General features: G+C 44.6%; 1 protein-coding gene across 10 annotated transcripts in view; it reads right to left on the bottom strand.

The window, feature by feature from the left end:
• The window catches only part of IL12RB2 (interleukin 12 receptor subunit beta 2), an 85,499-nt gene extending 60,018 nt beyond the window's left edge, over positions 1 to 25,481 (bottom strand). The window contains exons 1-8 of one of the 10 annotated variants that reach the window (XM_070486566.1): positions 24,844 to 25,481; positions 18,361 to 18,453; positions 13,213 to 13,324; positions 11,225 to 11,512; positions 4,753 to 4,867; positions 3,367 to 3,551; positions 1,609 to 1,751; positions 712 to 862 (exon numbers count right to left, since the gene is read on the bottom strand). In XM_070486566.1, the coding sequence (XP_070342667.1) occupies positions 712 to 862; positions 1,609 to 1,751; positions 3,367 to 3,551; positions 4,753 to 4,867; positions 11,225 to 11,512; positions 13,213 to 13,288 (958 nt within the window). In that variant the 5' untranslated portion in view covers positions 13,289 to 13,324; positions 18,361 to 18,453; positions 24,844 to 25,481. The other 9 variants (XM_070486568.1, XM_070486569.1, XM_070486571.1 and 6 more) reach the window with 9 other exon arrangements.
• Positions 25,482 to 25,757: the final 276 nt, after the last annotated feature.

Genomic DNA, 25,757 nt, shown 5'->3' with positions numbered 1-25,757 from the left:
AATATTGGCATAAAGTTCATATAAGAATTTTTGCTTCAACAAAATATTTGATTACACTTCAATAAAGTTTTCTTCCCAATAATTACCAAAAAGAAAAGTCCGTCAGACTGGAAAATCTATTTGACATCCTTTCATAGCTATGGGCAGTCTGGTGGCGCTCATCTGAGCGGACGGTACTAAAGGCATGAAGAAGTGCAGGGCTGCCAGATTTGGAGGAGAAACGAATGCTGGATGTCAAACTTTTTATTTTAAAATGTTATGTATCCCAAGTCTACCTTTCTTTTAAACTTCTAGTATGGCTTAGAAAGCCATATTAATTTTCGTAGAATCCAAAAGGTAAAATGTATGAAGGTTTAACTATAAAGGAATGGAATTAATTACTGGTTGAGTTTTGCGGAAGAAGAGAGTTACTGAGGTAGCTGTGAAGCAGAAATGAGAGTTATAACTAAACATTACTGGGCACAAGCTTGTAACCAACACGACAATATGTGCAAGCAGGAGTAGCACTTCCTATGTTAAAAATTTCCTAGCAATAGAGACAAATCTCCCTGGACAGTCTCAGTAATTAGTTAACGCCAAAATGAACTTGTTAATTAATGCACTCAGTACCAGTACTGTAAAGACTCTGTTCCAGGGGAATCACTGTATCTTCCTCTCTCCCCCCTTTTTTCCTCCCATTCCATTCACCTCTTTCTGTTTTTTGACACGTACCTTCTTCCGGTGTTTGTGTTCTCAGTGGTTCACTCCAATTGCTCCAGCTACCTTTAGAAAGATGCAGCTTAGAGGAAATCTGAAATTCATATTCTGTAAAGGGTTTCAGATCCAGCAAGTCATGTCTTCCTCTAGTGTTTGTAGCATTAACCTTGAATCAGACAAGATTTTTAAAGGTGTCTATTAATACTAAATTAATGTATAGAACTTTAACATAAAGGTAAGCAACTAGACCAGATAACTCTTTTTATCTTTTCAGATCTGTCATTCAATGAGAAGAAATATCAATGACTGGGCTACTGAATACACATGACATTAATCTGAAACAATAGCTTCTCAAAAAAACAAAGCCCAAATCTCCTAGGACTAAGAACCCATCTACACGGGTTCCAAACAGGATCCTGAAACCAGCTGAAAACTAGTGAAGGTTAAAAATTACCAGTTTTCAAAAAGGCCTGGGAGAAGTTTCTACACTAGAGATTATTTATTTATTTATTTATTTTTTAGGAAGATTAGCTCTGAGCTAACATCTGCTGCCAATCCTCCTCTTTTTGCTGAGGAAGACTGGCTCTGAGCTAACATCTGCTGCCAATCCTCCTCTTTTTGCTGAGGAAGACTGGCTCTGAGCTAACATCCGTGCCCATCTTCCTCTACTTTTTACGTGGGATGCCTACCACAGCATGGTGTGCCAAGCAGTGCCATGTCAGCACCCGGGATCCGGACCGGCGAACCCCCAGCCGCTGAAGTGGAACGTGCAAACTTAACCGCTGTGCCACCAGGCTGGCCTGGTGGGCTAAACATTCTTAAATTCCCCACCTTGCTGGTGTGAGAAGACAGAGATGTGTGCCATGACCCTAAGCACCCTCCCTGTTTGGCCCCCACTCTCAAGACCATTACCATGTTCCAGGACCTGCTGTTACTGGCCCGATATCGGAGTCGATTGAGCAGCACCAGCCCCTCGTCTCTCCACTGAAGGATACATCTGCTCACGGAAGCATTCACACATTTGATTCTGATGTCCCACGGAGGAAGAGGCCTCACTAGTGACCAGGACAAACAAAAAAGCATGATTCAGGCTCCGAGATCCAAAATTGCCGTATGTATTAACATGAGATATAGAGTTGAACAAAACTCATTTGTAAGATGCACAACCACCAAATTTGATGAAATATACAAGAGAGAAGTTCCTGGATTTTAGAAAGAAGAAAAAGTTTGATTCACTTCTAAATCATTAAAATAATTCCCCTTAATCTACCCTCACTTATACCAAATAAACAACCACCAATATTAGTGATAGATAGTGTCAATTCCTTTTAATTCAATGATTTAAAGAAAAGCAACGTGGCAGCCCTGGGGGTCTCGTGGTTAAGATTCAGGGCTCTCACTGCTGTGGCCTGGGTTCATGTCCCAGTCAGGGAACCACATCACCTGTTGGCTGCCATACTGTCGTGGCTGCGTGTTGCTGTGATGCTGAAAGTTGTGCCACCGGGGTTTACAATACCAGCAGAGTCACCCTTGGTGGACAGGTTTCAGCGGAGCTTCCAGACTAAGACAGACTAGGAAAAAGGACCTGGACATCCACTTCCAAAAAAACCCCTATGGATAGCAGCAGAGCATTGTCTGATGAGAGGATGACACAAAAAGACCAGGCAGGGATCCACTCTGCAGTCCACAGGGTCGCTAGGACTCCGAATCCACTTGACGGCACTAACGACAAAATGTGCCAAACCCAATTACGATGCCTAAGAAGGCAGAGATAGCTAGTGATGATCTCCGCAGAAGGAGAAGAAATGTTGGTAGGTTCTAGGAAAGGGACATAGGAACAGGGAATAGAAGAAAAGAATGAGAGAGAAAGAACGTGACTTAGAGATGAAGAGTCAATGTAAAGAGATGGAAGATAGGATGGAAGGCGGGGTGGGGAGAAATGTGATAGGAAAATGTACAGTAAATGCCTATATGCAGACTCACAGTTAGCAGTATGTGTCCAGAGAGGTGCTGTGGGAAGAGAGATGAGAGGCAGAGTGTGAGGCTGGAATTTCAGGCAGGCCAGAAGCCCAGAGTCTACCTGGCATGGTCAGAACTTGGGAATGCCTGCAACTGGCCTCTGATTCAACTGTCAGAAATGTGCTGGGACTGGCTCACTCCACCTCCCAAGCCGATGGGAGGGGTGCAGTTAGGTATTCTCAGAGCAAGATGCATTTGTACCTTGATACACTTTACTTATAGTTTGCACCTGGCTGCCCTAGCCCAGCAGGCCCACACGTAGTCTATCTATCTCAGAACATTGGGGCAGCCATGGGGGTAAAAAGACACCGCCACCAAGGAGGCCTGCACTGAGCTTCTCCAATACCCTCAGAGGACCTCGCCTCAGTCAGATGGTATCGCTGGCGGCTGGTGCTTTCCTGAGATTTGAAGCCGGGGCTCTTATTTCTCCAACAGAGAAAACAATGTTGAACATCCCATTTTATACAGCCATCTCTACGTAGCTCTCGGGTCAGAGACTCTTTTACTTGCCTCAAAGTAACATCTGTCCTTTGCCTGTGCCTACTGGCCACTCTCCATCAACCATTGTTCCTTTTGAAACAATCACAGAACATTCAAGTGATTGTTCATGTGCCAATGAATGACACTTACAACGAGTTCAGTAATATGTACCTATGTCCAACCATGTGAACGTGGATGGAAACGAAGAAGCACTCCCAAGACTGTTGATCGCAGTAACCTTGGCTGTGTAACCGAAGTCAGGGGATTCAGGGGTCAGGCTGATCCCCAGGTCCAAACGGTCACAATCATGATCACTACATTGCTTCTGCCAAGTTAAGTTTTTTGGTCCATTTAACCTGTAAATAAAAGACAATGGTGTTCAGCAAGATACTTTACGTGCTACTGTCTCCTTTTTAGCACAAAAGAACAAAATGTTCAAATATTTAAAATTCTAGAAATTCTTTATAGTCAGTTTTACTAGGGAATACACTATGGGAATATTTGTATTCTAGGATCATTAATAGGACCATACCTCCCCCCCTCTCTCTTTTTGGTAGGACCGAGATTTTTTTGATGTTCGTATAGATGAATAACCACGCCTATGCTGCCTGAATTCTCAAAACCCTGGCTGACATCTTGGCTCCTTAGAGCAAACAGAATCAGATCCAAAGGATCTGTGGCCCCCTTGGCATTTATAGCAGAGAAGTGCCAGCTCCTAGTACAGATTGGAACCCTGGGCCCCACTTCCTTTCCCCCATCTCCTGCTCACTGAGGCACAGTGCAAAGCAGCTGGATCTTTTGATGGGATTATGGAATCAACTCCAAGGAGAAGAATCTCCCAGACTCTCTCTTTTTGTGGACTCTCAGGTTAGGCAAAGGTGCTTTAAAAAGAAACTTCTCCAAGGCTAATGGAAAGCTACCACAAGCAAGAGTCTATTTATATATCATGATGCCAAGAGTCCGCAACTACAAAAGGGAGAAGGGAGATAATTCAGCCAGTTTAACCCTAGTAGCGCAGGGAAGAACGTCCACAGTGTGGGCCGTGGATGCCCTGAAGAGAACTCTGAGTTAGACCTCAGGCCCAAGACACAAGCTCTCACATCTGACACGTCAGATGAGTGCAGCCGTTTTCAGGGATGAACATCAGAATTCTTTCTAAGTATCCAGTTATCCAGAGGGGTCTATTGCTTTTTCTCTTTGATAAAACTAGAACTGTTAGATATTTCTCAACACCATCTAAGAGATGACCTACACAAAACCTGCAGAAATGGGGGCTGGCCCCGTGGCCGAGTGGTTAAGTTCGCGCGCTCCGCTGCAGGCGGCCCAGTGTTTCGTCGGTTCGAATCCTGGGCGCGGACATGGCACTGCTCGTCAGACCACGCTGAGGCAGCGTCCCACATGCCACAACTAGAGGAACCCACAACGAAGAATACACAACTATGTACCGGGGGGCTTTGGGGAGAAAAAGGAAAAAATAAAATCTTTAAAAAAAAAAAAAAAAGTTGGGTTTAAAAAAAAAAAAAAAAATAACCTGCAGAAATGCAGTGTCTCACTCACTGTAAAGCATACACCGTATAGAGGTGGGTGCCCCAGCCTCTGTCCCAGATGCAGGTCACGGTCCCACGTTCTCCCTTCTGTACGCAAGATAAGTTTTGAGGCTGTTCTGGAACAACTTTAAAAAGAAAGAGCAAAACCTCATGTTTTAAATAGCACAGAGGTGATATTTCAATCCCATTATCATTCTTTGCCAAGAAGATAACAATACTCCCCCCACATTTCCCATACCCAGCCGAGCGGGAACTATTTTAGATGCCAACAACTTCAAATTTGCCCCCGAGGCACAAATTTCTTCTAATAACAATAGTAATAATAGTGAATATGGATCAAACTCTTACTATTTGCCAAGTCCTCTGCTAAGTGTTGAGTGTGTGGTTCTTCTCAATTAGACGTCATAGTAGCTCCATCAAGTATGTACTATTATTACCGTCATTTTACCAAAGAGGAAACTGAGACTTAGAGGTTAAGTATCTTTCCCAAGGTGACTAAACCATGAAGTGGCAGAAGGGGGCCCCAGCCCAGGTGTGGCCGTCCTGAGTGCAAGGCTTCCCCGCCATATGCCACTATTCTCCCTGACGTGTGAACAGCCGGTGCAGCCCTGTTACCCCTGGTGATGGTGAGTTTCCTTTTTTCAATGAAGCCCATTCAAATATTAGGAACCTTTAAAAATTAGGAGCTTTCTTTCTCCATTGACGTGAAATTTGCTGCCAAGACACTTCTACCCACTGGTGCTAGTCACGTCCTTCTGGGCTGTGCCATGTGAATCTGACTTCTGCAGCATCACTGGAGCACCTCATGAACACTCATAAATTAGTTCTCTATGTACATAGACAGTGAGTGCCTTCCAAGGGCTAGGCACAGAGCCTGCTGTGGAAATACAAGAGAGTACAAGGCAGGCATGGCCCCTTCTATCACAAGGTGTGTATTTTTAAAAGAAGCCATTTTGTAGTCAAAGACAGAACCCAAAGCTAGGAGTTTCTCAGATTTAATGGAGGTGAGAGAAAAGACTCTGTTGCTCGGTTATCATATTCCACCCTAATACAGAGCCCCACATGTCCATAGATGTTTCCTTTGGCTGAGATAAAACAAGTATACCACTGAAGTCCTGCATATTGTCTGCACCAGAAAAAGCTTTAATTGATGGAATAAATGTTTTTTGTCCTTAGCACACACCGTAAACCCAGACACAGTAACCACCCACTGTGTGACCTTAGTCAAGTTAATTTCTCAAAACTTCAGTTTCTTCATCTATAAAATGGGTATAACATATGTAGTTTATATAGTTTTGTTTAATGGAATAATAAACTCTTTCTTTTCCTAGAATAATAGACTCTTCCGTGTGTGTATGTATGTGTATATATATACACACCCATACAAGTATATGTGTATAGACACACTTTATACATCTGTATACACAACTACCTAGGAGTAAGCCATGTAAGTTATGCTAACTTTTCATTATTTGTACAACTCTTTGTTTATCTTGGAGTTAGTAATTAACTGTCTTGTTTTTCTGTTGTTTAGTTTTCTTCTTATTGATATAATTCCAAATTCTCAAGCCAATTATCTGAATCCCTGTTCAACATAGTCAGGCACACTGAGAATTCCCATAGTTTCATCTGCCTGAAATCCTCTTTCTTAGAGCCTTGCGAACTTTCCAATAAGATGGGTCTGCCTCCCTGCCTGGTATGCAGCTGTCATGCTGGAATTGCAAGCTCTCAGTGTCCTAGAAATCCCTTCTTCTTTTTCCTGTGTTGGATCTCCTGTTACTTAGATCCAATGCTTTCTTCTTTCTTGATTTAATTACTCATGTTGGTGGAGTATATCCTCCAGTCGTTCCCTGGGGAGGGTACAGGGGAGGTAATATTTTAAGCATGGCTAAAAATGTCTTCATTCTACTCTCACACTTGACTGATATTTTGGTTGAGTATAGAACTCTAGGTTGAAAAGAACTTTCCTTCAGGATTCTGAAGGCAATGCCCTGTTGATGTCTCCATTCTAGGTTGCTCCTGAGAAAACTGAAGTCATTCTGATTCTTGAAGTATTGTTTATTTTCCCTCTTCAGAAGATTCTAGAATCTTCTCTTTGTCCCCACTATTCTGAACTTTCACAAAGATGTGCTTAATGAATGTCTGTTTTCCTTAATTCTTATTGATTCTCAAAGAGTTCATGCATTCTGGGAATTTTTGTCTTTTAGTTTGGGAAACATTCTTGAATTACTTCTCTGAAGATTCTCTCCTGTTTTTTTCTTCCTAAAAATCCCTAGTTTTCATAGTTTGGACTTTCCTCTAATTTTATATTCTATCCTCTGTATTTTAAAACTCTTGGTCTTTTTGCTATACTATAAGGGGAAAACCTCCTCAATTTATATTTCTACCCACGCATTGAGTTTTTCATTTCTGCTTATCATTTTTTGGAGGAGAGCATGTTTTCTATTCTCTGAATATTTCCTTTTCATGGCATCCTATTTATGTTCTGTACACAATATTTTCTCTTAAATCTCTAAGGGTATCAAGGATAGTTTTTGTTTTTTAACATTTCCTCTCCTTGAATACATCCTATTTCTTCCACTTTGCTTATAAGCTTTGTTCCACATGTTTGTTTTGGTTTCTGTCCTTCATGTTAGACCTTTTCCTCAGATCCCTGTATTTTCTGCATATACAGGAGCAGGCACTAAATTACACATTGGAGCTCTGCGTGTGCGTCACTTGAAGGGCACTTGCTGACTCTAGGTTTCAGTGCAGGGTGATCTGGCTAGGTTTTCTTGGGAACCTCTGTTGTCAGTAATTTTAGATATTTCCTATTGGCCTGGTCAGATTTCCCAGAGAAGATTTTCTAATCTGCCTGGAGGAGGGTACAGGCCTGAATGTAAGTGTTCCTTTAATCCCTCTGTTTGTCAGTGTGGTGCCACCAACGTAAAGGGAACTAGCTGAAACTAGGCCAGAGATCTCAGCTATCCAGCCTCCAGTGCGATGCCAGTGAAGTGGAGCAGGACTGTCCAGCTGCGTGGCATTGGGAAGGGGCTCTAAGAATCTGCTTTTGAAATAGATTTTCAATCACATCTCTCATTTTTAGCCCCACTTTTACCCTCACTCTCAGAAGTACATGGTCACGCCAATTTCTGAGTCCTTCTCGGACGGGAGCTTCTGCATTAAATCAGGTTGCATCTTGACTTTTCTCACTGCCAGCTGTCAGTTAAGCCAGTTATCACTGCTCCACCTGCTTTCCAGCTCCCAAAATTTTGTTGCTGCATCTACCCTCCCTTTCTTTTGTCCTTTTGGATTTGTGCCTCTAGAAAACTTTCTTTATTGTATCTTGGCTTTATTTCAGGGGGAATGAAAGTAAATGCATGTGTTCAAACCACCATCTTTACCCTAACCCTTCATAGGGTCTTTTGATGACCGAATGAGATATAAAGTTCCTGGCACTTCTACATAATGAAAAAATTAGTTCTCCTTCTCACCTTTACTCCTCCAAGTTTACAAAGACTGTCATTTTAAAGATCACAGCTTTTACACACAAATCAAGTCCTCTTTCTCAGTGTGAGTTCCCTGGACCATGAAATTAAGGTATCTACTTCAGCCCAGGACTCGGTTTCGACAGGGACTGTTGGTCCCTGGGGAAACCAGACCTAATTTTCCTCAACACAAATGTATAATAGCTGATGCCAAGGAAAGGGCAGAAACCAAAGCCTCTGAAAATTAGGACACTATTATGAGTATTATGGTTGTTACTGTTTTTAAGAGTCCCACTTATTATGGGAAATAAAAAGTTTTAGAAATACAGCTTTTGGAAACAATCAACAGCTAAGCGTATATTGAAAACAATCGAACAAAAATCCATTGTCTTTCATTTATTGCCTTGGTTGTCTCACTAGTTTGCAGATCAACCCTATGAGGTCAAGCAGAGCACTGACTGCTGAGTTACTACACAATTTGGATGAGCCCTGGGCAGCAGAGCAACACCAGCCCAGGAAGGGGCCAAGAAGGAAAGGCTTCAAGGCTGTGGACCCATCCCCAGTTCTGAAGACCCGGCCAACTACATGACCGGCCCTCTCAGGATACCCAATGGCACTATGGACAACCATTTATCACAAAGAAGAAAATGGGCTGCTTACTCCCTCACTAGACAGAATTAAGCTTACTACACTGGGTGAAACCAACATTCATTGTGTCTTTTCTTGGGATGACTAGCCATACTCAGAAAAATGCATCTCTTCCAGTCAGTCCTTCACCTTGAAGGTGCTAAACTTGCTCAAAGAGCAGCCATTTGATGGTGTGGTTACCACTTGAGCATGCTGCATAAGCAACACCCTGCAGCACCTCCCAAAGGAGCTGCCCCGTGACAGACACTCTTCACCATCCCCAAGATCTTCCGAGGCTCAAACTGCCACAAAGGCATCCGCATACGCGGGAGGCAACAGTCAAAAACCAGAAAGGGTTGCAGCACTCTTGTGTATCTGAGCAAAGACAGCAAGCGGAATGGAAGGGCCAAGGACATGTGCAAGGATGCTACTTCCAAGGCTGTTGTGAGCCTCCTAAGGAAGAAAATGCCAGCAGCACTGTGGACACCTGCAGCTGACGTTGCAGAGCTAGGAATGTGTGATACGAATGTGTAAGTTCGGTCTAGTGAGATGGTGGATTACCTGGGTGAAAGATTCAGGTGTTCCAAGGACAAGGGAGATGAGGAACAATAGTGTTTTTTTAAAAAATTTTCATTTTGTCTACAACCAACATATGTACTTTCTTTTAAGGGAAACCTGCTGAGCTACCCAGTAAGCTGCACACATGAAGAAAAGAGTAAAACCGAATGGAACTGCAACACTAGCGCTCATCACCTACGTGCCCCCTGTGTGCCTGCTCCTAGGCCAAGCACTCAGTGTACAGGTTGTCCTCCGATCACCACACCATCGCATGAGGAAGGTGTTAGCATTTCCATAACACAGATGGAGAAACTGAGGCTCAGAGTATTGAAATTGTCTAAGGGGACACTGCCAGTGGCAGGGCTGGGACTCAAAGCCCATGTTCCTTTTACGACCCCACAGACTTTCAGAGCTGAGAGCACGTGACCCCTAAGCGGTGTGAACAGGAGGCCCTGAGCTGGAAGTGGAGGACCGGACCAGCCTATGCCTCCTGGCCCCCCAGGGATTTGCTTGCTCACTTGCCTGGTGTTCGGCTCAGAGCTGCTGGTGGCCCTCCAGTTGCCTAGCATTGACCATATCTTTCTAGGTCACAGAGAAAAGGTTTCCATCTTTCCTGAAGAGAGTCTCACGGAGCTTTATATCACTGTCTTTACGACAGGGACCCTGTCCTTGCATCTGGGTCAGCCAGCCTGCTGCAGCAAATTCCTCCTACTCTCCTCATGCGTCTCATCTGCCACTCTGGAGCTTCCCTGGAACCATGGAGGCGTGGAGTGCAATGGGACCACTCAGGGCCCATGCATGCTCACTGCCTTGCTGGCTGGGCGTTCAAGGCTGCAGAATGCAGGCTACAACCTGCAGGAAGGTGTGTTGCTGGCTCCCCCTGAGGATTGCGGCTCATGCTGCAGATGACAACTCTGACATTTTGGTTCTTACCCCCAGCAGCTGCCTGGAGGGACCAGGGAGGGGGAGGTTGATACCCTCTGGGTGAACTTTGACCAATGGCAGACAGTTTAATTCTTCTCTCTTCCCCAGCCATTGTATTTCCATATGTTCTTTCTGGGGATGTTGATAGTGACCAAGCACCCAGCTGCATTTTCTGTAGACACCTTGGCCAGCTCCAGAACGTCACCACCTCATGTTTGCTTTGCTCTTTTCCTGGCTCACTCCCTCACTCTCTAGAACTCTACAACTCCCCTCCTCCCCCAACGAAGTGTTAGCACATCACTTTTGCCTCAGGCAGTTTTCTAGAAAACCCAGGAAAAGATAATAAGTATGATGATAGTCCTCTTTTAACCTCTGCTAAGTATGATAGGCAGTGGTCAGGAGTGAGTGCGGATGGAAGAAGGATTTTTTTGTGCATTAAGTTAGAGAGGGGAGAAGTGCTCAGCCTTGGGTGGTCAGCCTGGGCTGCAAAAACCAAAAGAGACATCTCTTTCTTGTTTTAGGAGGCTGTCGCTTTGAACAAATTCTCATAAGTCAAGAAGGCATGAAGACTCAGCTACACAGATCCATTTTCCTGCCATTGGAGTCCAAGGACTACAGTAAATGGCCCTACTGGCCCAAAAGAGGAGAGAAAGAGAGAAGAAGAGGAAGAGGAAGAATAAGAAGAAGGAGGAGGAGGAGGAGAAGAGAAGAGAAACTTACCGAATGAGACCCCAATTCTATTGATTTCTGGACTTCTCACATTGAGGTGCTCATGTTGCTTTCAAGATAAAATATATTCATGTGGTGGGAGAGGAAGGAACACTGCCCTATATTTGAATTTCTGTTTAACACATGACAAATACCCAAAGATCACCAATTTTTAGGAATTCAGAATGGAATGCTCACCGCCAACTGAGATCTCTGCCCCACATATTCGAATCTCGTCACTACTGCCACAGGCCAGTTTGCAGACAAACAGAGTTGTACCCAGGGGAAGACCTGTGACTTGAGAACTGAGGGAGCGACCCTGCTGAAAATGGATTCTTCTGTCGAACTTGTAGAGGATTAACTTGTTGCAGCGGGAACATCGCGAGCAGTCTTGTTTGGGCTTCAAAGAGCACGAAATATTGACTGCTGATCCCAGTGAAATTACATGGTTCGGCGTCACGGTCACGTCCCCTCTCTTGCACACGTCTGCAGTAAGACACAACGCAATACTCAGTCGGCACGTGAGTTCCCATTTAAAAATGCAGAGGCGCGTAATTCCTAAAAGCAGGGTAAAATTAACCCCATCGAATCATGGAAATATAAGTAACCTACATTACTCTGGCTGTATTGGCACAAAGAGAGCAGAAGGCAAACATATTGAAGTCTAACTGTATTTGCATTAAAACATGCATCCTTCTCAACACAGTAATACTATACCCAGAACTACAAGTAGGAAAGTGGAGAGAAAACAGGGTTGGAAGAACATTCAGGAATACAAATTCCAGGAAAAACCAATCTCTCTTATGCAAATTTTTCACCAGATTACTACTCTGGTGCAGTCGGCACCAAGGATGGAAATTAGGTTTTACCATGCCATATTTTGGTATTCCTTCAAGATGTAAGACCATGGGCTGGATGTACCATCACCCAGTACAGCTAAAATGAAATTACATGAATGTATGCTTTTTAAAAGAGTTCTCCATATTATTTATGATATTCCAGGTACTACATTAAACTCTGATTTAAAAGAGAGGTCCTTGCTACTGTCCAGAAGTTTCTGCGTCAATAAACATGACAACTATTCAGAAATGAACAGTTTTGGATGGTGCTCAGTAACTGCAAAGGAAAGAACCTGAGAATTATAGATTCACCCCGAATTTTTAGATGGATATAAAGCCTCCACCAAAAGTCTTTTTTGGGTAACAGTAAGATTGCTTGAATCAACAACCACAAACAGAAACTGGTAAAGAAGTTATTTAAATCAAATACAGAAAATACTGAAAACTCATTTAAAATAAAAAGTTCTCATTTTTATTTTCATAACTAAAACTAAGTCTCTTTCTCTCTCTTATCTTACTTATATGTTTGTTTTCTGTTTCTTTAATCTTCTTTGATCCTAATGGGCCAGAAAGTCAAAAATAAGCTCCCAATAAAAAAAGCAAAGAGGGACTGGCCCAGTGGTGCAGTGGTTCAGTTCGCACGTTCTGCTTTGGCAGCCCAGGGTTCTCCAGTTCTGATCCCTGGCATGGACCTACACACCACTTGTCAAGCCATGCTGTGGTGGCATCCCACACATAAAGTGGAGGAGGATGGGCACGGATGTTAGCTCAGGGCCAGTCTTCCTCAGCAAAAAGAGGAGGATTGGTGGCAGATGCTAGCTCAGGGCTAATCTTCCTTAAAAAAAAAAAAAGCAGAGAAAATGCCAGTCATTATTTTTTCAGTGTGGTAGAGCCATTTCTTAGGTTTAAATCTGGAAACAATTGGAAATCACCAGCTTGCATTTTCCAAACCATTCAAGAAAAAGATATTTAGTAAAATAAATAAGTAATAAACAAGCAAACAAACACGTAAAATTGAGCTTACTGAGCGTGCATAGCTGAATTCACCCATGAATACCCTCTGTTAAAATGCAGTGTAACGTGAAACATTCATTCACGACGCCTAGCTCGATCACCTACTCCCTTTCCTAAGAGGAAATGATATGATTATACTCTTACATTAATCATCAGTAAAAATTAAAATACATATCAGTTACAGATAGAGAACCAGACTTCTCTACTCAAACGTGACAGAAGATTGACTATAAAAGATCAACTACCAGAACATCTACCACCAATGCCTACCTTATCTGTAACTGAGAATTTACCACAAATAATTCCACAGACTAGATAACAGAAATACCTTACCTATTTTTGCCTTAACCAACAGCGACATGATGATAAAAATAAGTGCCAACAAGCACCCTCTAACTGTACATGCCATCAACAGTCAACTCTGGAATACGCCTCTGTATTTTTCCTTGTAAAAGAAGACAAATTCATTCATGTTAAATACATTCAGAAAATACCAGAATCAACATCATTGAGAAGGGCTAAAAATGCCCCTTTACTTTTCTCCATATTGTTAAGATTTTGTTTGTTATTTTTTAAAAAATAAAGTATACCTTTACAACTAGTAATTTGAAAATCTTGGCCACCTCTAACCCCCATGTCACTTAAGCTTCTTGGGGTCAGCAAAGGGTGGGAAAAGAGACATGGCCTTGGAGTCCTTTGGAACTCGATTAAATCCTTTGAGAGCAGGGGAAAGGTACTGAACCTTCTGAGCCTCAGTCCCACACAAAATTGTCTTTTCTTCCAAACAGGGCAGCATCGTCATAGTCAAACATAGTCGTGTTAAATCCCCACACTAACAAGAATTTCTGACCTGGCCATGTCCTTCTGGATGTAACAGGAAATCTAAAAATGCCTCATTACCAGCCCCCCCACCCCCCACCCTGGAACTTAGTAAAAGATGATCTCTTGCAGTAAGAAATGAATCCTAAGGGTTTGGGGGGTTGTTTGGGTTTTCTACAGAAGTTCAATTTTACTTGTTTGTTTGCGTGTTTATTACTTATTTATTTTACTAAGAATTTTTTTCTTGAATGGTTTGGAAAACGCAAGCTGGTGATTTTCAGTTGTTTCCACATTTAAACTTAAGGAATGGCCCCATCAGTCATTAGCAAATTCTCTAACTTCTATTAAAGGTGGGCCAAAAATTCAGAAAGCAGGCTAGAAAGTTCTGTGACGTCAGGCCACTGGGAACCAGCCAAGGCAAACGTTCCCCTCTTATTCCCATACCTAGAAAAGTGCTAGGTGTATTGGAGAGCCTCAGAAACATTCATCTGTTCATTCAAGTGATAGCTACCCTTCACGTGGCAGGTGCGATGTTAAGTGTTAGAGATACGACAGTCCTGTCCGGGTGGGCTTCTAGGAAAGTGCTCACTTTCTTCTTTGAAGCCTCTGCCTCTAGCCTACTCATCACCCGGCGAAGCCCCAAACGATGCTGGCATCTCTTCAATAGTCTTTGCTGCTTGCTCTCCCTCCTCCTCCTGACTTTTAACTCTTGGAGGAACTCAGCGCACTCAAGACATTATTCTTCCTCTATTTCTACTCTTTCCTGGGGAATCTCATCTGGTCACCCGGCTCTTAGATATCATCTGCGCTAAAGACTCTCAGATGCATATCTTCAACTCAGACATCTGTCTGGGCGCATCCGTCTCCTTGGACGTCTAACAGACGGCTCAACGTCAACATATTCTGTTCGAATTTTTGGTTTCCTTCCCCTCCCTGACCACCTAGCCAAAGTGGTCCTGCCCAGCTACTTTCTACTCACTGCCTTATGGCCTTCATGGTACAATCTGTAACTACCTTGTTTATTTACTTGCTTCTTCCCCCAGGCTTTTCTATCTCAGTGAATAACATTTTTATCCCTTAAGTTGCTCAAAAACCTAGACGTCATCCTTGATTCCACCCTCCTTCTCACCCTCTAAACCAAACCATTACTAAGTGTTGTCAATTTTACCTCCAAAATGTGTCACAGATCAGTCCACTGCTTTCCATTTCTCACCCTAGAGAAATTTCCACCATCCTCACCCTAGTCCAAACCACTGTCGTCTTTCCGCCAGATGACTACAGTAGCCCCTTAATGTGTCTCTCCAATCCATCTTTGCCCCTTTCCAAGTCATTTTCACATAGCTGACTACCTTTTAAGATGATATTACCTGCTTAATGCTGTCATTGTTTAAAACCCTTCAACACATCCCCATGGCCATTAGAATAAAACCCAAGGTCCTTACCACACACACTCTCACAGCCCCTGCATGGCCTCCCTTCTCCGTCTTGCCACCATCCTTTGCTCTACTCTTTTGCCTTGCTCACCGTGCTCCATTCACACTGGCCTTCAGCCTGCTCCTTGGACAAGACATGCAATTTGCTGCCTGGAGGACTCTGCACTTTCCACTTCCTGTGCTAGAATCCTCTTCCCCTGGTTCTTAGTAGCTGCCTCAGATCCTTCAGATCTCAGATTATGTGTCACTTCCTTAGACAGCCCCTCCCTGACCACCTAGCCAAAGTGGTCCTGCCCAGCTACTTTCTACTCACTGCCTTACGGCCTTCATGGCACAATCTGTAACTACCTTGTTATTTACTTGATTACTTGTTTGTCATCTATCTTTGTGCTAGAATTTAAGCCACCACGAGAGCAGGAACGTTGACTGTCTTACTCATTGCTGTATGCCAGCATTTAGCATCGGGAAAGAGTACTCAATAAACGTTTATTGAAAGAAAGAAGGGAAGGAGGGAGGGAGGGGGGAAGGATTACGAGCCATAGAAAACCCTCTATAAACATCCCCGTGGTAGGCAGAACAATGGCTCACAAAGAGGCCCATGCCTTAATCCCCGGGACCTGTGAATATATTATGTTACATGACAAACGGACTTTGGAGATGCAATTAAAGTTAGCGACCTTGAGATGGGGAGATTATCCTGGATTACCCAAACGGGCCCAATCTAATCATGTGATGAAGTAGGCAGAATAGTCAGTCAACGAGCTGTGATGTGAGAAGGACTCAACCTGCTGCTGCTGGCTTTGAAGACGGAGGAAGAGGGCCATGAGCCAAGGAGTGTGGTGGCTCTAAAATCTGAGGATGGAGCTCAGTTTACAGAGAATATAAAATGGATTTCTTGGGGGTCCACCGCTCTCTGCCAGCATTCTACGGTCTAGTAACACGGAGCTGCTTATAGTTCCGCTGCACGTCTCCTGTCAATTCATGCTTCTGCGTCTTCGTTCTTGCTATTCTCTTACCTTTCCTCTGTTCTTTGACTGGCTAAGTCTCACTTGTCCTCCCAACTCAGCTCAGACACCTTTTATTCAGTCATTCATTCAATAAATACGGATTAAGCAGTTGCTATGTGCCTGGAGCTTAGGATAGAATGGAGAACAAGACAGACTGGGTTTTGGCTCTCATGGAACCAGCATTCTGGAGTAGGGAGAGAGAAAACAAAGAAATAAATAACAAACAAATTCAGATAATGATAAAAGAAGAACTGAAGAGAGGCTAAGGGGAGGGAGAGCCTCGGGAGGAGAGAAGCCGGTCAGTGAAGGTGTTTCTATTTTTTTTCTTCTTCTTATTTTCTTTTCTTTCATTTTTTCTTTTTTTTTGAGGAAGATTATCCCTGAGCTAACATCTGCTGGCAATCCCCCTCTTTTTGCTGAAGAAGACTGGCCCTGAGCTAACATCCGTGCCCATCTTCCTCTACTTTATATGTGGGATGCCTGCCACAGCATGGCTTGCTGAGCAGTGCCATGTCCGCACCCGGGATCCAAACAGGTGAACCCCGGGCCGCCGAGAAGAAGAACGTGCGAACTTAACCGCTGCGCCACCAGGCCGGCCCCTGAAGGTGTTTCTAGAAGATGAAGCTTGAGCTGAGATTTATGCAGCTGAGATTTATGAAGCCTCAAGAACAATTTCCCTGACAGAGAGAATGGTGAGTACAAAGCTTGGAGCCAGAGGAATAAGCCTGCTGTGGACAAGGCACAGAAATAAGGTCAGGGAGGCGGGGAAAGTGACTGTGGGGAGAATGGTCTGGGATCAAATTGGAGAAGGCAGGCACCAGATTTACCACGGGCTTGTCTGCCATGGAAGGGAGCCTGGATTTTACTCCCAAAGCTATGAGAAACCAGTTTAATTAGAGATTTAATTTATTTAACTGAGTTTTAATTGGTGTGTTACAAGATAAGAATTACATTAAACACACACGTGCAAAAAAACAAAAACAAACAAAAGACTTAGCCTTGGCCCCGTGTATGGGGTCCAGAGTGGAAGCAAGCAGACCGGTTAAGAAGCAATTGCAGGGACCCACGTAAGAAATGATGGTGATGTGGACCACAGCTATAGCAGTAGAGACGGAAAGAAGTAATGAGGTCTTGGGAAGCTTTACCTATGTCTTCAGGTCAGACTGAAACCTCCTACCATAGCCATGTGCCGTATAACGACGTTTCACTCAACAGTGGACCGCATATATGACGATTAGTACCTGACAGCCCAGGTGTGTAGGAGGCTACACCACTTAGGTTTGTATAAGTACATTCTATGATGTCCACAAACGACAAAATGGCCTGACGATGCATTTCTCAGAACATATCCCCATCATTAAGCAACGCATGACTGTACTATCTTCATAGCATCCTGGCGTCCTCCTGTTTAAGCACCTGCCATATTGAATGGAACAAATTTGTTTAGGTGTCTGCCTGTCTCTTCCATTATCTTTCCAGCTCCTCACAGGCAGAGGCCACAATTTGAAGATAACTAAATGAACAGATACATAGGGATTAAAGAGAACCTATTTAATCTGCTTCCTGACTGCAAAGGGTATCTACAGGGTATCTTTCACTTTGTGCATTGCAATTCATGAAGCCATAGCATTCTCCAAATAGTCAAATATTCAATAGTCAAATATTCAATTGGTTATTATAAGAATTTTAAAAATGTATATATATGAAATATGCATATATACAATATATATACCCAACCTATATATGAAATAGGCAAAGCAGAGGACAAATTCAAGTTTATACAGTACATGGATCCAAACACAAACTTGCTCAATTTCTCTGAATACCAGGTAAAACAGCTTCTCCATTTACAAGAAACTCAGACCCCAAAGACCTTCAAGTAAATGAGGTATCTTCCAATAAAATGAAACCTTCTATCAACAGTAAACATCCTTCATGCAGCCTGCCTGGAGGGTCAATATTAAAACTACAACTCTCTCTTGAATCAGAAAAACAAAGTGTGCTATGTCATTGACTCATCACTCAAGTGTGACAGTTTCCAGACAGTGAAAACAATGTTTCAATGAGGGGGGGTGGGGACCTTGAGAAATACAGCAACTGGCAGAAGGGCAGAAGTAACAGTTACCCCCCAGTGAGTCTCTTTCCCCCATTTATCCAGGAAGAAGTGCAAAATATGCAGCCACTTCAAAATCACATTTTACTAGGCTAGGAAAAACCCTTACCACAGGTGACAGTTTCATGAAGGCAGGAATACTTTCTACTTCCACACTACTTCTCTCTGTAGCACCACACGAGCTTCAAAGGGTAGCTAGGTACTGGGGAGAAGAAAAAGGCTCGTGAGCTCCGTTCCACGGTGTGCTATTAACTGTAAAAGCCATTTCCTCATTCCTACAGTGGGTACAGTAATGCCTACCTAGACAAAGTTATGGGGAAGACTAAGATGATAGGGTCATGGACCCATGAGAATACCTAGCACAAAGCAGGCACTCCACTGAGGCTGGCTCCTGTCTTCCCATCTGGGCCCTGCTTCTGCATTTCTTTTCTAAATCACCTATGACCTTCAATGTACTGAAATTGAATGTTTTGTTAGACTAGGTAAAAAATCCTATGTTAGGCAATTTTTACTCTTAACCCTGACTGTCCTAGAATTTAATAAGTTAGAGGAGGAAGAAACCTCAAAGGTTAGCTAGTAACTAGCATGCCCCTGCACTCCCTCCCCCGCCCAACGGCAGACATTTGAGTCTGGGCCGCTGCAGAACAACCAAGTGATTGTTCTGAACGCTCATCAAATGATACTGTTAATTACTCAGTTGACTCAAGGAGGCAGGACACAAAATCCTTCCCTTCTGCAGGCAAAGCGACTTCCAGACATGCCTTACTGGGGGCAGATCAGCATAAAGACAACACTGCGGAGGTCATCTATTCTACCTTTGCCATTGTACAGATAGATAAACTAAGGCCTAGAGAAAAGAGGGCACTTGTCAAAGGTCACATTAAATAGCAGAATCCAGATCAGAACATAGGTCTTGGAGTAGGTCTCCGATTTCTTTTTTTTTTTTTTTCCTGCTTTACATAGTTGTACATAGTTGTATATCTTAGTTGCAGGTCTTTCTAGTTGTGGGATGTGGGACGCTGCCTCAAAGTGGCCTGACAAGCAGTGCCATGTCCGCGCCCAGGATCTGAACCCTGGGCCGCCGCAGCGGAGTGCGCGAACTTAACCACTTAGCCACAGAGCCAGCCCCAAGGTCTCCGATTTCTAATCCAACACACTTCTAGCATATGAGACTGCTTCTGATCAGTAGCAACACTGTACTAAAAATAATGCTAATGTTAACATGACAGTTAATACTGATGCTACAGCTTGCTGATCTCTTACTATGTTCCAGGCACCATGCACGTTACATACAATCTTTCTGAAATCTACCTAGGAAAGCACTTATAATCTCCAGAAGCCTGAATCATTATTTCTGATACCTACCTCCCTCAAAAGAGGATGAAACAACAAAACCCAGTGCAGACACAATATGTAACCATCTCTAATGATCTAGTCCACTATAAGGATGGAAAAGGGAAATCAGAACCAAGTGGCTAACTTGCAACTTAGCCATCGGAGCTAATTTTCTCTTGCCCTGACTTTTTGTGAGCTTTGTCAGGAAAAGAACTGTCCTGACTGGAGCTTTCTCTCCTTTTTCCTTCTGAATCTACCACTTGGTGAAAAACCTAACAAGCCATAACAAGGACAAATGCTAACCTGCCAGGCCCCAAACATCAAATCAGCCCCTTCATAATGGCCTGTTCAGTGGCTTGATGGGGAGGGAAAGAAACACCACATCAATATTCTCTGATTTTTCTTCTCTCTACCCAACAGTCCCAACACCCGCACAGGAGCCAAATTGGACACCCACCTGCTCGCCCTTCTTAGGCAGCTGCTGAGTCTCTCCTGAATTCTCTCTCATCTCACTGTAAGCATTTGGAGTCCTAATTTTACCCATGTACAGGAGCTTGCTTTTCTTGCTCAAATTCAGGAGACTTCTGAACTTTTGGTCCTGTTTATTTTCTTGTTTTTAAATCTCAGTCAGACTGTTTTCTCCTTCTCCCCTTTATGACTTTATTATTTTCCTTAACAAAGGTCCCCTTAGACTTTTCTCTCTTTTCTGTTTTTCTGGAATGTTCTTTCTGTCAATTCTATTTGTCTTTACTTCCATTTCAAATATATCACACAAGACAAAATAGATGGGCTCCTGAAATGTTGTGGCTAAACAAATTACATCTAAAATGCATTAGGGAACCTTATCTGGCCCCAACCCCTGAAGCATTTGTCCTGTGAACTGTCTTACAAATGGAACAAGCATTCCCACAATAGAACAATAAAAAAGAAATAAGGGAAGAAGAACCGAGACACGGATGGAGTCTTGAAGACACAAGGTACTTTCAAATCAACTGATGTTACTTGCTACACTTCCTCTTTTCTTTCTTTGATGAGCTCCAGAAGCCTACAAATTTCATGGCACTTGTTCAACTGAGTTTCAACAATCCAAGCTTCTCTATTTTCACCCTCTGCATCCTTCTAGAACTACAAATAAAATAAGCCATCTTCTGGCTATAATCACTAAGACTAAAAACAGTAAATGTTGGAGAGGGTGTGGAGAGAAGGGAACCCTCATACACTGCTGGTGGGAATGCAAACTGGTGCCGCCACTGTAGGAAACAGTATAGAGATTCCTCAAAAAACTAAAAATAGAGCTACCATATGACCCAGCTATCCTACCACTGGGTATCTACCCAAACAACTGGAAATCAACAATCCAAAGTAAGATATGCACCCCTATGTTCATTGCAGCACTATTCGCAATAGCCAAGACAAGGAAGCAATCCAAGTGCCCATCGACTAATGATTGGATAAAGAAGATGTGGTATATATATACAATGGAATACTACTCAGCCAGGAAAAAGACAAATTCATCCCATTTGCAACAACATGAAAAGACCTGGAGGGAATTATGCTTAGTGAAGTAAGCCAGACCGAGAAAGACAAACACTAGATGATTTCACTCATATGTGGCATATAAACAAGCACATGGACAAAGAAAACAGTTCAGTGGTTACCAGGTGGGGAGTGGGCACAGGGGTGAAGGGGAGCACCTATGTGGTGACAGACAAGAAATAATGTACAACTGAAATTTCATAATGATGTAAACTATTATGAACTCAAATTAAAAAAAAAAAAACATAAGCCATCTTCTGTTGGGAAGGACGATGTACTGGAGAGAGCATGGTGTTTGGGTCCAGAGGACCTGGGTACCATCCTGGTTCCTCCACTTCTATCTGTGTCACCAACATGAGTAACTTCATATTTCAAAGCCTCTTTTCCTTATTTGAAAAATGGCAATCAACGTTTATTGAGAAAATTAAATTTCTTTCACTAACTTTTCTTCCTTAGTTTATTGGAAAGGGTTCTGCTTGGACATCCTCAATCTTGAAGTCTCTTTTGTGGACAAGGGCACGGGGGTGAAGGGTTCCCCTCGGATCTTGGGTATTGTGAAATCCTGGCAAGTTTTCCTTCACCTTGTAACCCCTGAGGCTTTTCATAGAGTGCTATTTAGAAATATTAAAGCACATTACAATTACTTTGTTTTTTGAGTTTTCTAGAAATTTCACAACTATCTTGATATAATTGGAGGCACACTGGGGAGGAGTGTGACCACCATCCCAAGATGTTTCTCAAGGTTTCTTATATAAACAAAGAATTCAACCAAAGTCTCTTCAGGAACCACTCCATGTATCAGCATCTCTGCCTGATATTTTACTTAACGTTTTCCTTTTCCTCGGCATATCATTGCAAAAGGGACATAAATTAAGATTCTAATCTTAGGGGCCGGCCCAGTGGTACAGCAGTTAAGTGCGCACGTTCTGCTTCTCGGCTGCCTGGGGTTTGCTGGTTCGGATCCTGGGTGCCGACGTGTCACCGCTTGGCAAAAGCCACGCTGTGGTAGGCGTCCCACATATAAAGTAGAGGAAGATGGGCATGGATGTTAGCTCTGGGCCAGTCTTCCTCAGCAAAAAGAGGAGGATTGGTAGCAGTTAGCTCAGAGCTAATCTTCCTCCAAAAAAAAAAGATTCTAATCTTAGCAATCTTTTCTAGGCATTTACTTGGCAATTTATCACAATGCAGAGCATATCACTGAGTTGTTAATATTTGGTCTCCTACTATATGAAGTAACTACTGGTATCTCTATTCTACAGGTGGGGAAATCTGCGAGTTGACTAAGATAATACAGAAAAACCAGAAGTAAATTAGAGAAACTAGAACTACCTCCCATGCTTGAGTTTCCTTATGGCTAAAGCACCTACTTCACAGGATTATGGGGGTTAAATGAGCATCTCTCAGTGCAGTGGCTGGACCCAGGAAGAGCTCAATAAATACTGTCATTTGCCATTATTATTATTATAAGAAAACGGATAACATCACTTACTTTTCAAGGATATTGTCAGAATTACGTTAGACAGCCTGGCTTTTTGACTTGTCTCTTTGCCTGTTCTTCTGGCTCACCACTGAAAGATTAATTTGATTACAGCTAGATCCCAAACCTGCTTTATATTACGTGACTTTATGCCACCTAGCACTTATGACATGCTCAGTGTTCTCATAATTACTGTCTTCCCAAACAGTTTAACCTCTTGAGCACAGGCACTGGGTCTTACATTTCTTTATATTCACTACAGTGACCAGCACAATGTGTTGGACATACTGGATGTTCAGTACCTACCTGTGCTTTCAAAAACCATTGTTCCCATTAGGAAAGAGCACCCAAAGGACATTGGACAAGGCTTCTTTGGGATCTGGCTTTCTTTTCAGGTTAGTCTGCACAAATTTACATGTAAGAGTTGAGAGCAGTGCTGTAAGTGTAATTACAAAGATGACAAATAACTGGCCAGAGAACAAAGCAGGTGCCGTGATACAAAAATAAGCCCACAATTGAGGAACGACATGCAACATCTGCTGTCCTTTTAGAGATTCTTCTCCCATAAAAATCTTACATGTGCTTTAGAGTTTTTTTCACACTAGATCTCATTCTAACACAGGGAACATTCAGGGCTTGCCAAAATTTGGAAATTTACTATTCTATGTAACCATCACAACATTCAAGAAACACAACACATGACAAAAGAATGTTGCAAACTCTTTTAGAGCCTTAGGTGCCTAACAAAGCAACAGTAATGAATTGAGGATTTCACACTAAAACTAGGGAGGAGAGTGTCAGCTCTTAGCCACAGAAGTTCTTTCAGTTTTCTGTGTGACAGAGAAACAGGGCACTGGAGCATTCTTTGCTAATGGGAACTAAGAAACTAACGTTCGCTTGCCCAAGTGGAGGTGGACAGAACGTTCTGAGCCAGAGACGCAAAGGCAAGCAGCACCCAGTTTGGAGACAGAAAGCTGTACCTCAGCATCTCACCAAAGAGAGAAAGTTTCCACCTCTGCAAAATGGGAATACCAACAACCACTTCAACCATACAGTTCGTACAGAATTATATGGGATAACAATGTGTACCCAAGGGCCAAGGACATAAGTAGGTGCTCAACAAAGATTCTTATCCAGACAAGATATACACTAGGGGATTGTAACAATCATTCAGAGTTTAAAAAGGAATAAAAACGAACTTTGTCCTGTTCTTTAGACACACCAGGGAAAAGGCCTTTTGTATGCTTTGAGGTTACTATCTGTAAGAGCCAGAGCTAATCATAAGGGTATTTCATCTCTGACAACGCTCATATTTAGCGCCCCTCACCCAGGTGACAAGGACCTCCCCAGAGACATTTCAGACGCGAAAACGGAGGCTGAGCCGGCGGACCAAGCGCTCCGCTAGTCACCGGCCGGGCGAGGTCTCGGGGTCTGTCTACAGAGGACGCAGGAAAGTGCTGCCGAGGAAGAGACAGTTCGCCCTGGTGCAAGACTAAGACTCCATATCTTCCTCACATTTTCAAGCCCCGAGTCACGCCCGTGGGCCGGGACCCAGGCTGGACCCTGAGGGGGGCCCTCTGCGCTTTGAGACGCCATCCCCTCCCTCCTCAGCCCCCACCATCCTGTGTCACGCTCCGGGAGCGCCCCTCGCCTCCATCTGGCCAAACTCCAAACAGCACCTCGAGGGATCAGCAGCGCCCCGAGAGCGCGGCCCTCGGTGAGGAGAGGCCGCCGCCCAAACCCTCGGGAGCAGCAGACTCCCAGCTCAGCCCGTGTCCCAGGGTCCCCGGTGTCCCCCGCCCCGCGCTCCAGGCACTCACCGCGCTCCCAGCGTCGGGGGCCGGCGCGCCTCAGCCAATGTCCCGGGTCCCCGGAGCCCTCCCCCCCGCGCCCCCACGCACTCACTGTGCTCTGGGCGTCGGGGGCCACGGCGCCCTCGGCCCGTGTCCCGGGTCCCCGGATCCCTCCCCCCGGGCCCCCGGGCACTCACCGCGCTCTGGGCGTCGGGGGCCGGCGCGCCTCAGCCAATGTCCTGGGTCCCCGGAGTCCGCCCCCTGCGCCCCTGGGCACTCACTGTGTTCTGGGCGTCGGGGGCCACGGCGCCCTCGGCCTGTGTCCCGGGTCCCCGGATCCCTCCCCCGGCGCCCCCGGGCACTCACCGCGCTCCCGGCGTCGGGGGGCCGGCGCGCCTCGGCCTGTGTCCCGGGTCCCCGGATCCCTCCCCCCTGAGCCCCAGGCCCTCACCACGCTCCGGGCGTCAGGGGGCCGGCGCGCCTCGGCCAGCGTCCCAGGTCCCCGGAGTCCGCCCCCTGCGCCCCCGGGCACTCAGCGCGCTCCCGGCGTCGGGGAGCGCCGCGCCCTCGGCCCGGGCCCCGGGTGGGCGGAGGCGGCGGCGGGCCTCGGTGGAGCCGCCCTGCCCGCCCGCGCCCTGGCTTCCCCGCAGGGGCCGGGGGCCGGTTCCGCCCGGGGGGGGCTGGGCCCGTGTCGCCCGGAGGAGGCGGTCACCGCGCCACACCTCCGTTTCCCCGGAGAGAAATCGCGGGTAGGAAAGCCTGTGTCAAAACTGCCGAGTTGTGTGGTGAGTGCGATAAGCCCGACAAAACCGTGCCGTCGGCTTTCGCAGCCACAGACAAGTGGCACTTGGTTGACACTCATTCGGGAACTTTCCTCGGAGACCTTCTTCCTCCGCGCTCTGGGCCGCCCAGCTCTCCCCGCACCGCGCGCCCGGCTCTCGGCGCTGGGCTGCGCGCACCACCCGGCGCGGGAAGCAAGCTGACTTTCATTTGTGCTTGCTGTCTGAAAAAGGAGAGAGAAACGAGCCTTTAACAGGTGGCATGACACCGACCCTAAAGCGTCCCGTGTTCTGTATCTTCTAAGGGGGACTCTGAGGGAACAGGGCGAATGGCACCAAACGCAGAGGGGTGACAGCGGTGCCCTTCCTGGTGACAATAGTTCGTTGAATCTAGGACGTCATCAACCCCAAGACAGATCATTTTTTATGTACCAGTAAGAAATAAAAAGAACTGCTTCATAAACGTTGACGCAATGCTTTCTTGTCACTTAGACTATTTTTAATTAAAATTTTATTTATTGAAATATTCCTTTTAGATAGATTTAGATGTATATGTTTACTATCTACCACTCTTGTTCATTCAAAT

This window comes from Equus asinus, chromosome 16 (genome assembly GCF_041296235.1).
Source record: "Equus asinus isolate D_3611 breed Donkey chromosome 16, EquAss-T2T_v2, whole genome shotgun sequence".
NCBI classification, from domain to species: domain Eukaryota; kingdom Metazoa; phylum Chordata; class Mammalia; order Perissodactyla; family Equidae; genus Equus; species Equus asinus.
The sequence above is the reverse complement of the archived record's forward strand: the minus strand, read 5'-3'. Positions and strand labels throughout refer to the sequence as shown.